At 38.1% G+C, this 12,665-nt stretch overlaps 1 protein-coding gene across 8 annotated transcripts in view; it reads left to right on the top strand.

Annotated features, from left to right (window-relative positions):
* SSBP2 (single stranded DNA binding protein 2) overlaps positions 1 to 11,852 on the top strand; it is a 134,427-nt gene extending 122,575 nt beyond the window's left edge. For 4 of the 8 annotated variants that reach the window (XM_075592409.1, XM_075592447.1, XM_075592428.1 and 1 more), the window contains 8 exons: positions 1,365 to 1,400; positions 2,779 to 2,833; positions 4,444 to 4,506; positions 4,675 to 4,745; positions 6,325 to 6,403; positions 9,322 to 9,350; positions 10,082 to 10,180; positions 11,258 to 11,852. In XM_075592409.1, the coding sequence (XP_075448524.1) occupies positions 1,365 to 1,400; positions 2,779 to 2,833; positions 4,444 to 4,506; positions 4,675 to 4,745; positions 6,325 to 6,403; positions 9,322 to 9,350; positions 10,082 to 10,180; positions 11,258 to 11,287 (462 nt within the window). In that variant the 3' untranslated portion in view covers positions 11,288 to 11,852. The remainder of the gene's footprint in view (positions 1 to 1,364; positions 1,401 to 2,778; positions 2,834 to 4,443; positions 4,507 to 4,674; positions 4,746 to 6,324; positions 6,404 to 9,321; positions 9,351 to 10,081; positions 10,181 to 11,257) is intronic. The other 4 variants (XM_075592463.1, XM_075592455.1, XM_075592437.1 and 1 more) reach the window with 1 other exon arrangement.
* Positions 11,853 to 12,665: the final 813 nt, after the last annotated feature.

Genomic DNA, 12,665 nt, shown 5'->3' with positions numbered 1-12,665 from the left:
GAAATCCAGCAACCGTTTTCCTGGCTTGCCCCGTACCCCCTGTGTTTCTGGCTCCCCTGTGTCTAGGTGAAACAAAGGCTTTCTCTGAAGATGGCAAGTCCACAGCCCTTCCCCCTCACCATGTTGCAATTAACACAGGGAATCCCTATACTTGGGCTGGTGGCATTGAAATGCTAAATCACATCTGGCTGCCTTTTTGTCCTGTATGCAGTTCAGCTCACAGCACAAACACAAAATTCATTGTAGTTTTAAAACAAACATTTGGTCCCTAGAGCTTGCACTCTACAATTTGGACCTAAAATGTGGGGTCTGTGAACTGGAGCTCTTAAACCTGTTCTAGGACACCAGCCCCTACATCCAATACAGTAACCGTAACATTTGATCCCTACAGCTGAAACTCTAAAACTGGGATCTGCGAGCTGGGGTTCTAAATCCTACATTAGCATACACGCCTTCTAGACCCAGCTCTCATACCTTGCTGGCGGGCAATGCAGGTTAACTCTGTTTGCCCCCAATTATCCCCCTATTTCCTCATTTTTCAGAAGTCCCTGCCCTACAGCCATTTCTCATAACGGGCTACCCATACAAGGCAACCCACTTATAAGCTTGCACAGGCAGCTACGGGAACATGAGTCAAAGGGAATACAGCATAGAATGCATTAACTGGCCCACTGGGCTTATATAGTTAAGCCCACACACACGGTTCCTAGCTTATAACAGTATAAGGGGAACAGAATTACAGGGCAACACGGTAAGGTACAATATTAGACCCAAGAGCTGACACTCGGCCCTTGCCATACGGTTTCAGGGTCAGCCAGCCGGGCTCCACCTTTATTAATGAAGGCCGTCTACCACCTACCGTCACAATGGCATTCCATTGAATCTTCGCTCAAGAGCAGACGTGGAGCTGGGAGGTGACTCGGTGATGGTGTAGGGGTTTAAGCTGTGCCCCCAAGATTCAGCATTGAAATGCCTTGTGACATGCCATAGCCACTTGCAAGCGGACGATTTTCATAGCATTAATAAACAGCTGCTATACCATGCATCGGATTTCGGGACCCAAAAGCCATACAAAGTTATCACTGTACATCAGCGAAATGAAAACTTGATCTGGAGTGCAGTCTAAAACGTAAATTTCATAGAATAAGGTGTGGAAATCATGGGGGCTGATTGGAATTTGTCCACCTCTATATAGCAGAGCTGAGCATTATGAACAACATCTTGCTTCTGTGATGCGCAGTCTGTACTAATCTTACTAACAAAAAAAGTATCTGACGAAAACGAGATTACCAAAAAAAAAAACAATCAATAGATGTTCTGTCTGAACAATAAAAGAAGTAACTTTGATTTTTATTTGTTTTCAGATACCCTACTCTTCTGCGTCTCCTGGGAATTATGTAGTAAGTTCATCTGGTTTTGTTTGCTTGTTGGAATTGATGTTACATTTTATTTAGTCAAATAAATAGTTATCCAGATGTTAAGAAGAGCCCTTGTGTATTGTCTCTAGAGCGAACATCTGAATTGTGTTCAGTTGTTTTCTGTCGTTTTTAATGTGCATATGTTGATATTCATTTAAAGAACCGTTACCAATCTGGACAGCATTGTAAGGAGAGCCATGCTTTGCTACACAACAGGATCAGCGCTCTCTTACAAAAGAATATTAAATCCCTTAGAATTAGAAGCATTCATTCCGTATTCTGCATTATTGCAAAACAAAATCTGTAATATTAGGAGTAAGATTTTGGTACGAGTGCACATTGTCTAATTTGCACTAACATTTGACCTTTTAAGAGACCGACATGAAAGTTTGTGTACAGAGCTTTTAAAGCCGTACAGGTTTCTTTAAGAAGAAACCTGTGTCATTTAATCCAGTGGGGCTCAACTCCAGACCTCAAGATCTGCCAATAGGTCAGGTTTTAAGGATATCCCAGCTTCAGCACAGGTGACTCAAAGACTGTACCACCTGTGCTGAAGCTGGGATATCCTTAAGACCTGACCTATTGGCAGATCTTGAGGTCTGGAGTTGAGCACCCCATATTTAATCTGAGGAACTCCCATGTTGATTCCGTCAAAGGTAGCACAGCAAACAATATACTTCTCCAGGACCAATACCGTCACTAGTAGTTTGAACTGGTTTCTACTTCAGACTTTTGGAAACACTGTAGAGTCATTGGGGGTTATTCATTCGACTGTGATAGTGCTGAATTGAGGTCAGTGGGAGATTCTATTTGAATATGCCCCTATCGGCAGTGTCGGTTTAATGAGCTGCCCTCGTTGAGTCAAAAAAGATATACGATATATATCTATCTATATCATAACAAAACCATTAAAATAGATTGATTATAAGATGGGCACAAGCCAGACATTTACAGTAACCAAGAAGCTTCATATATGCGAGTCAAACAAATAAGATCACTTAACTAAATATTGTCAAACTGACACTGCTTGGTCATATAGCACAAGCGTTTAGTTATACGCACACTGGAGGCATTTAGTTATTAATATGAATAATAATTGAGGTTCCCAACTTTCTTGCCACTTTCCCTGAACTGTATTGAAGCATCAAAGCATATACAAGATTTGTATTGGTACAGGAGCAGTGCACTGAAGAACGCTCTTTAAGGGGCAGAAACCCCTGTATATGTAGCAGTAACATATTTTTATTAAAACATCTGGCACATGCTTTTGTAAATCTAATGATGGTTTCATTCCTGAAACACCAACCACATTGGGGGTTGCCTATCCGTGTCATACTAACCGATTGTATTGTTCTTACAGGGTCCTCCTGGCGGTGGAGGTCCACCAGGAACACCGATCATGCCGAGCCCAGCGGGTAAATGAATATTATTTTTTGGTACTAACAACATCAGTAATCTCCGTTTAAGAAAACTGTGAACACCGACTGCAGTTTAATTACCGAGGGTGATAATGCGATGTCATTTTCATGCAGAGAACAAATGAACATTTTAGCAGTCATGAATCACTGTTTTGTTTTTATTTACTTTGTTGAACATGTATTGGTTTATTCTAAGGAAAATTAGATCCACTTAAAATGTGCACAGCTTAGAACATTGTTATATTGATGTGGTGTTGAGCATGTAATGTAGGCCTTTGGGTCTGGGTTCTCAGAACTTAAACATACCATTAAACTTGGGTTGCTTCAGTATGCATAGGGGAAATGATCCTGCCTATTACTACTCCTTACAATGATTACTGAGCACGACTTTCTGCTCAATTTCCTAGCTTTGACAAAAGTAATCAAAATTACCTTATTTATGGTTTTTGCTTTACTCGCTAATTCATTAGGGAAAAAACTGTTTCTGTTGTGACTTCATTAGCAAATTATGCAGACAACTGTGTTTCCTACGAATTCTCTATTCATGGGTTTCTTTTGTTCTGTAGTTATTTTTTAATCTGAACACAATATCCCCTCCACCCCCCGTCTCTACCTTCTTTAGATGTAGATCAGGTGTCCTGCATTCATCCTTAAGTGATTTCCCTTCTAAGTAGTGAGAAGAAATTTCCATCATAAAGTGATATGAATTGGGGTTGATTTCATAAACATTTGAGTCGTGGGCAACATTGGTAATAATCCAATTTAGATTATTCACTGACCATGGAATACTATAGAACTCAATATCAAAGTTCCATGTAATTCAGGAAACCGTTCTGGAACACTCACCAGAATAAACATATCTGTAGAGCTACACCATGCTTCTCAGTATATTGTTTCTGTGACCATTAAGGTGACTGGTCTGCCTCAGACACTGAAGATAAAATACATACAAGGAAGAACTTTAACAGACAAAATTATTTTAAAGCCATTTTCCTCACCGGAAACAAATCTACAACGTGCAAGTGCCTTTTAGCAAAAAAAGTTTACTGAGGAAAACCATGAATTTATTCCTGGTGTCTCGTTTTAAGTACCATATATCCAGTTCATGTAAAAATGTGTTATGACTTAAATTCTTTAGCTTACATAAAAGTTAATGAATCGTCCAAAAAACGATCATTTTTCATCACTAAAAGTTGTGCCGGGTACCAAAAGAAGATTCTTGATTCACGACACGTTTTTAATCAAGGTTCCAAATATAAGATTCATTGAATAGTCTAAAGCCGAAGCATTCCTTTTCATATTTATTATTTCTTGGGAGAAAACCTGGTGATTATATTTGCACTGCTTCCCGCTACATCTCATAATTATTTAAAACCTATATCTACATACAGAATGTGAGAAAAATGCCAAATGACATTAAGCACGAACTGTGGTTCCCTCTTCAGTTACACTCATAAGTAGGGCTCACCAACTCATTTGAACCCCAAAATGCTGTTGGTATTGTATATACTAGATTCAAAAGTAATTTCAATGCTTGTTGTAACAAACTAAAATGTCATCAGTTCCTGTGCTGATCATGGCTTAAATATATGTTTTAACCTTTGCAGTTCTAGCTTGTCTGGATTGGTTCCCTGATATAATAGAAAAAACGAAAAGCCTGTATAATTTAGGTAACACGTTAATCCTTTCATGGCATAAGAACATAAAATAAAGTCTTTAAGTGGTATTACCCTCTATATAAAAAGTGTATGTAAAAATGTGTTCCTTTTTTATTTTGTGTGCAGAATTTTATTCTGCCTTTTCTCTGCTAACCCTGTGCATATAATCTTCTGTTTCAGATTCAACAAACTCTGGGGACAATATGTACACTTTAATGAATGCAGTACCTCCTGGACCTAACAGACCCAATGTAAGAATGGGATTGGCCAAGGAGAATGCGTGTGCTTTACTGCTGAAGTGTTCCGTTTTATTGCAATTTTAGGTTATATACAGGTGGTCCTCGCTTTCTGACGAACCGCTTTACAATAGATACCAATGGGCAGTTTTCTGCCACAGAAGCGCATTATCCAACGCTCACTGTCCGTTATATCCGTCATGACAAAAATATGTTACATGTGTAGTACTAGGGCTATTCTTCGATAGTGTACAGTATTGCAAGCTTATATATAATTATTACCCCCATGTATTTAAATACATGTTTATATATCATACTTACTATATGTACTGCATATATTCTTGCTGAAGTACAATATTCTGTGTCATGTGTTTAAAAAGGCCTTATTGGCCGTAGCAGGAATGTAACCTCAATTTATAACATTGACCCTATGAGAAAATGGGTTTAGCTTTATGATGATTCACGATCTGGCGCTATTTTCAAGAACGCCTTGTCGGATAACCGAGGACCGCTTGTACGTATGTTGTCGTAATTATACTGAAATACCATGGAAATTGCCTGTATTTTTTTTGTAGATAAAAATATTTATTCCTATGTCTGTCTGAGCAAGAGAGTAAGAAAAAGTAAACGATTTCAGATTCTTAGTTGTATAAAGGTATTCTGGAAGTTGACCCCTATTCACCCCAGCTCTGTATAATCAAATCTCGCTCCCTTTTCTTCTTGTGACTTCTCCAAGAAAGAAAATAAAAACGCACAATGTTCCTGCTCTGACTTTAACCCTTTGTGCATCCTCGGACATTACTACATCATGGGGTCCTTGGCACCTTGGGTTCCCCATAATGTAGTAGTCCCCAAAACATTGCTAGTTTTCTTTGGGGAGGTTGCATCCTAAGCAATCTGCACTGATGACAGAATGGAAGGAGTAATCCCCCTTCCATTCTGTCATCAGTGATGGAACAATCACGTGACCTCTTCTGACAAGGAAAGCTTTAGATCAGTCACTTAAACTTTTGAGTGTCCCAGAACGTACGTCATCCATGTCATCAGGATCGGCCTTCCAAGGGCCCCATGACTGTAGCTACCTGAAAAACCGGTGGCTCTTTTTGCTATGGGAGATCTATTAAGGCACAATTTACATTGATGAGGAATGATGTGATCCGAGTGGAAAAGAATTTGGGGAGGGAGCAAATAGTTACTGCAAGGAAAATATAATCTTTGTAATGCTCAATCCTAGGCAGCCAATAGAAAGCTACACCATAGACATTGCAGCTTTCTATTGGTGACCCAACGGCTATGTTTTAAAGTTTTTTGTGTCAAAACACCTGCACAACAAACTACAAAAATCTTGGGAAGTAGGGATCCTAGATATCAGGGGACTGCTGATTTTCTCAGGCTTACTTATTTTTTTTTTGTAATGTTATTTGGAAGAGTTGTTGCTTCTATTAATATGGTACCAATAAAGTATCCTTATTGTAGATAGTCTCTTAATAGTTGAATTGGTGTAATTCAAACCTTATTTCGCTCTCCATTGTACTGTCCACGTGTCTCGTTAACTACTCTGCTTTGTAACACACTGATTTTTGTTTTATTACAGTTCCCAATGGGTCCCGGCTCAGATGGCCCAATGAGCGGATTGGGTGGAATGGAACCGCACCACATAAATGGCTCATTAGGTAACAGTCATATCTAACACTACAGGAGTACAACAACATCATGTAGGCCATTTCTACTTTCCGTGAAGGTGGCTTGTCAATTGGCGGTGTCACAAGAGCACATCTTCTCCATTCATGAATTTCATTTTTGTGTATGCAATTATATGCGAATCTCACAATTTCCTTGACAATATTTGCATGTTTTCACTAACCTCACCCATGTAGTTACGAGAGGGAGTAGGCTACCCATCCTTCTTTGCCAACTTCACCCAGAACGTTTCTGCAACTTTTTGTAGTTTGTAGTTGGAGTCAAGTGATCTCTAGGAAATGTACATTTGTCAGTTCCTGGTGAAGTTTCTTATGTTTACTTTAGCCATCTGCAAATGTCAAGAATCCACCACATTTATGATGAAATGTTCTGCATAGTGTCTCTAGTGCTTTCTCTGTCTAATCCAATCAACGCCTCACACACTTAGGTTCAATTACCGGGTGTAGCATATACTAGATAAAGGGGCCGTTCATAAATGAATGTGGCTGCTAATGCTCTGTTACTTGGCGGCATTAACAGATTTAAAAATACCTTATCTAAAAAGACTAAAAGAAGATATTTTTTCTGATAAGACCCTTTCATGCTGCGTTGAAACCAGCTCGATTTTGCCTGTTAAGAGTGTAGAAAGTGTGAATAAATAGAGGAGTTGCTATGTGAACACGCAACTGCAGGCTTTGTCCTGTTTGTAGTAAAAACTACAACAAAAATGTCTAGAAAAACATATGAGGCTGGTAATCTGCTATAAAGGACCTTACATACTGTACATGGATCTCACTTCTTAAAGTGCAGTTCCCCCAAATATGATCTACGTAAACAGAAAGCCTCCTCCCCACCCCCAACATCGTATGAATTTAATTTGCTTTCTCAGCAAGATCTCCCTTCATCTCCGGTACTTATTGATCTTCCCCTTTATCTCTCTGACTAATGATTGCATCATAATTGGTTTACACAGAACAAAAGGAAAACCATGTTGATGAATTATTTATCGGTGTATAAAGATGTACAGTAGGCTAATGTCACCCATAGTCCGGGATTCCTAGGGGGTATTGACCACAGCAATTCCCAGTCGATAAGAAGGCAGCAGATTTAAAAAGTTTCTGCTGTGGCTGTACCTTCCCAGAGTCCCGAGAACGTGTTATTCTATTAGCTCTGGGGAGGTTAACCTGGACTCCATCTCTACAAGGGGTTACAAACAGTTCTAACACAGAAGAAATTAGGTAAAGATCATTAAAAGCTCCACAAAGCATTTAGTTACAGTGGAGACCTTTTAAAAGGTGCCAAAACCCTACACTTGATCTATTAAACAGGCCACAAGCATTAGTTGTCTCTAGGCTATGAAAGGATTGTACCCTTAAACTTATACTGCAGGGCCTCTAAATGCATTCATTTATGCATAAGGGTATATCAATAATGTTTCTTCTTAATGATATTAAACATGTATACAGGTCTGTATATTGGGCATGGGTGACTAGGGAATGTCTTGCTCTGACCATAATGCACAGGGGTTTGGGTGGGAATACATTGTACTAATGCCTTTCTGTGTTTATGGTTTAAAAGGACTATACTTTAAAAAAAACTAATATATATGTACATGTGTACATAAAATTATCAGGGCTCTCGCATTTACATAAAAAAAATTTTTTACAGTGTTTGTATGTGTGTATATATATATATATCTATCACTATTATTATTATTTTTTTTTATATGTAAATGCGAGAGCCCTGATCATTTTATAGATGCAGAAGGGGACACGGTTTAAACTCTGTTAATATTCCAGGCACTAAACCACTATCTTTATCAATTGTACTTTTGAAAAAAACGGCTACATGACCATAGAGCTTAAGAAAGGCTGTGTAAAACTATCTTCACTGTTGGACCCTCAAAGTCTTGGTCATATAAATGCTCCATCTTTAACAAAATAATGTTAAGTAACATAGTTTGTAATAATTTTGAAGAGAGAAAATATCTAATATTGCAGCCACTTTCAATCAGGACTCAGAACGTGACACTACATATAAAAAAAGTAACGAACGTTATGTTCCATGAGTTAACACGGTATCGCTAAAGCTAATTGTATCCACATCTGAAATGCAATTTATTAGCACAGCCTTAACGTCACATTATTTTAGGATAATGCAGCGTTCTCTTTCAATAACGTGATGCTACGTTGGTCTTGGCATTACTCCTATCCAGACCCTGAAATAGGTGGAGAGGAGAGGGAAATAACGCCATGTTATGTTACTCCCATCCATTTCAGATCCTGAAATAGGACTTTTACAGTGTCTAGATGTGTGATGCCGAGTAACCATGACTTAATGGACTGGGGATGCTACAACGCCTCATTTGCATGTAATTAACACAAACGTCTGTTCTAGTTAACTCTATGCTCTTTACGTGAGAAAACACAGGTGCCCACCAGGTAGTGGGTGTGGAATACATCTATTATAAATATATAGCTATAATGTATGAAGTGTGACCATAGCTCAAATGGTATCTCATTCTCACCAAAGATAAATATGTAATGAAACAATTTAGCTAAACAGTCAATCAGCCAACAGTACTATAAGGATCATACAGAAAATATACAATGGGAGTAGTAAAGATTTACATATGAAATAGTATTGTCCTTTTGGGGCTACTGTGTTACTATTAAAGTGAGTAACTTGGCTCCGTTAAGCCACTTAATGGGACGTTAACCTCAGAGCATCTGACCCGTTACATCAATCCCTTCCATAGCACAGACATTTCATTCTTTATCAATGCTAACAGACTGGGCACCTAACTGATGTGATTATGGGTGCTGATCTCTAGATTTTACCAAGAAATTGATAAGCATTTCACAACATTTGAGTATTTTATAAAGTTTGCTGTGTTTTTTTTTATTTTTAGGCTCAGGGGACATGGACAGTATTTCCAAGGTGAGTACAGACTTCCTGACATGGAATACCTCCCCGGTGTAACATTCCCTGCTTATAATGCATGTCAACTGAGCTTTTTCACAGCGCTGCTAATATATCTATTTATATATTTGTCATATTTGTCATATTTTAGGAAGAATGTTTGAAGTGTTATAAATTGTTAATAGATAGATTTTTGCAAACTAGAGTTGAGGAGGGAAAAGGAGTGTCCGATTATTCGCCAGACATTGTGAAATGCGACATACAGTACAGGGAACTGTGCTCTATACATTTAACCTAATGTAAGCATTTCATGATACATTATTTTTACTCTTATGCAAAAAAACTAAAAAGACAAAACACAGACCTCTTAGATTGAGTAAAAGATATATATTAGGCCACAAGCCCCTATTCCTACTTACAAGTAAATAGTGCAGACAACAACAATAATGAAGACAACAACACACAGATCCTCTGCACTTCACATTATCTGGACGTTTGGTAGAAGCACTGTTTGTGTTACTATTTGTTCTGGGGTTTTGGCATAGCATAGAGAGCGTGTATTGTGTTCAGTTTAAGCTTAACTAGACTGATATAGGAGCTAAAATCTGGTAGTGATGAGACACTATTTGTACCTATGTCTGCCAATATCTACCTTACTTTTACCATAGCAATATCCCGCACAAAGAGTGTTGCCTCTAATCCCATATTTTGACTTCATTTTTCCACATCATTTGTTCGTGTGAAAACAGAACTCTCCGAATAACATGAGTCTGAGTAACCAGCCAGGCACGCCAAGGGATGATGGAGAAATGGGTGGAAATTTCTTAAACCCTTTTCAGAGTGAGAGTGTAAGTGTTTTGTATACTGAACTGTGTCATTTAGATAATGGTTTGGTTGCAGATCTGTTTTCATAGCAAATTTTTATTTGACCCAATCAGTGCTAAAGAGGTTTACAGCAAACTATTATTCATTGTACCCGGGCACATTGTCATGCTGCCTCTGTGACTGCCTCTTAAAGGAGAGGTCCAACATGGCAGGTAAATAAATAACCACTTGTATTGGCCCTTACAGTTACAATTTCACTTTATTTGTATCCGTGTAAAAAATGAAATGTTTTTCTCCCCTTTTTCTCCTGGTCACTTGAATTCATGCATATAGGCCAATTATGTTTATATTTTTGGCTAATTACTAAACAAAGATCAAAACAAAAACAACAATGTACCTGTAAGTCTGAAAACGGAGAGTCTTAGAACCAAAAGACATTAGATAAAATGAAAAAATAAAAAAAACAAAAGCATGTTTACCATGGGGGGGGAGGGAAATCTGTCGTTTTGCTTTACGACAAACGGATTATCCGACGCGTAACAATGCAATCCAATGGGCCGTTTTCCGATGCCGGAATGGCTTATCCGATGATCACGGAGGCTTGTGTACATAGGGTACCCATCTAAATGTGACTTTTCAAAAGGACCTAATTTCTGATCCTTATCATTGATTCATGAAATACACTGTGATATAAAACCTATGTCCGTTGGGTCTTATACTGTCCCTAAAAGTGGTTGATCTATTGCACTTAAAACTGGTCTAAAGATGTGTACAGTATTATAATACTATTTCCACCGTGGAAGAACTTGTTGCCATGTTTAATTTTACCAAGGCAGATATAATGTACTAACAAGATTAAGAAATTCTTTCATGGTTTTTTTCACAAATATATAAAAGGGAAACAATGTGGGACACCCTCCCCAGCGAGAGTATGCCTCATAGATTTCCAATACAAATATATAAAAACAAATACATAGGGCCTGTGCTCGTCCTTTTTATGTGGTATGCAGCTGGCCTGATACAAATGTAAAAAACAGGGCCCATACACCGTCCCTTGCTGTTAGACTGCAGTACTAAATGTGGCTTTGCTCTCTTTGCAGTATTCTCCTAGCATGACAATGAGTGTGTGATTCATCATCTAGTCTCGTCATGAAGACCGCAGTGAGTCAGCCCTCTTCACAGACCTACCACCGAAGAAAACCATCCATCACCGTACAGTTTAACTTAAGGATCCAGATCCTCACCGCACAAACCTTTTCTTTATGTCGCCATGCGCCCTATTTTGTGAAGAAGCGGGTCCAAACATAAATTCAAGCAACTGTAAAGAGTGGCATATGTAAGAATTGCCCTAACCCGAACTGCAATTTATCATCTGTACATATATATAAATATATATAAATATATATATATTCCCACAGGACATTGTAAAAGGATATTATCACATGCCATCTTAAGTAGTGAGACATAGAGACTTATTCCATCATTTTTGTTTATTTTTTTTTTCACGTTTACATTTTAATTATAAAATGTTGCATTTTCTCCCTGAACTATTTTGTGCTGTGTATATCACTGCTTAATAAGTTATTTTTTAAGGTAAACTCAAATGTTGTTCTGGTTTTGTAAATGTCTGCAATCATGGATAGGAATAAAAATGCTTATGAGTGCTTTTTATTAAATTGCTTTTGATACAAGTTATCCTACAGTATGAATAACTGACTGTTGGTTTGGGAAATCAATGAGAGCACTTCAGTGACTTTTGTAGGTGCAATTTTGTATACAATCACAGAGGAATTCAGATGGAACAAGACTGTAGCTGGTAGAGGCTTTCTGTAGTATGTGGGGGATTAGGAGCACACTATAACTTGACATTTATGTAAACTCTTCGTAGAACATAATCCTTTCACACACCGTTTTAACGTCAAAGCAATAACAATAATGCTCTTAAACAGTTAGCTATCAGGCTTGTTTCTCTTTATAATCTATATAGGACATTTTAATCTGCTTCTAGTAAGTGCAGCTCTATGAGAAAGCAGAAATGTGTTTAACGATAAAACAGTCACCGGCTGCATTGTATAGTTATACCCAATATGCCATGTACTACTGCTGCCCCAAAAACACTTCTCTACTAAACACCTCTAAAGAGGCAGTCCAGCCGGCACTTATTAAAACAATTATCTAGATATATCTCATTTGATTTCCTGTATTAAAAACTATTTTGTCCTCCCGTGATCAATCAGCAAAGATCTCCGGGTTCACTAAATGGCTGCCTTTCAGTTTGAATCGATCCTTCAGTCAGGGTAACTCAGCAGCTACAAAGTATTCTTATATTACCAAGGTAACATTATCTATTGTTACTGTTTGCAAGAAATGATCACAAACAAGAAAGTGTTACAAAGATCTTGCACTGCTGGGGAGGTGGGATAAAACCTGCTCTAGAAATCAAAGGGTGCTCAATATATTGAAAATTGCATTACGAATAATTGCATTGAATAATTAAAAAAAAATGCA

Source organism: Ascaphus truei, chromosome 1 (assembly GCF_040206685.1).
Source record: "Ascaphus truei isolate aAscTru1 chromosome 1, aAscTru1.hap1, whole genome shotgun sequence".
Taxonomy (NCBI): domain Eukaryota; kingdom Metazoa; phylum Chordata; class Amphibia; order Anura; family Ascaphidae; genus Ascaphus; species Ascaphus truei.
The sequence above is the reverse complement of the archived record's forward strand: the minus strand, read 5'-3'. Positions and strand labels throughout refer to the sequence as shown.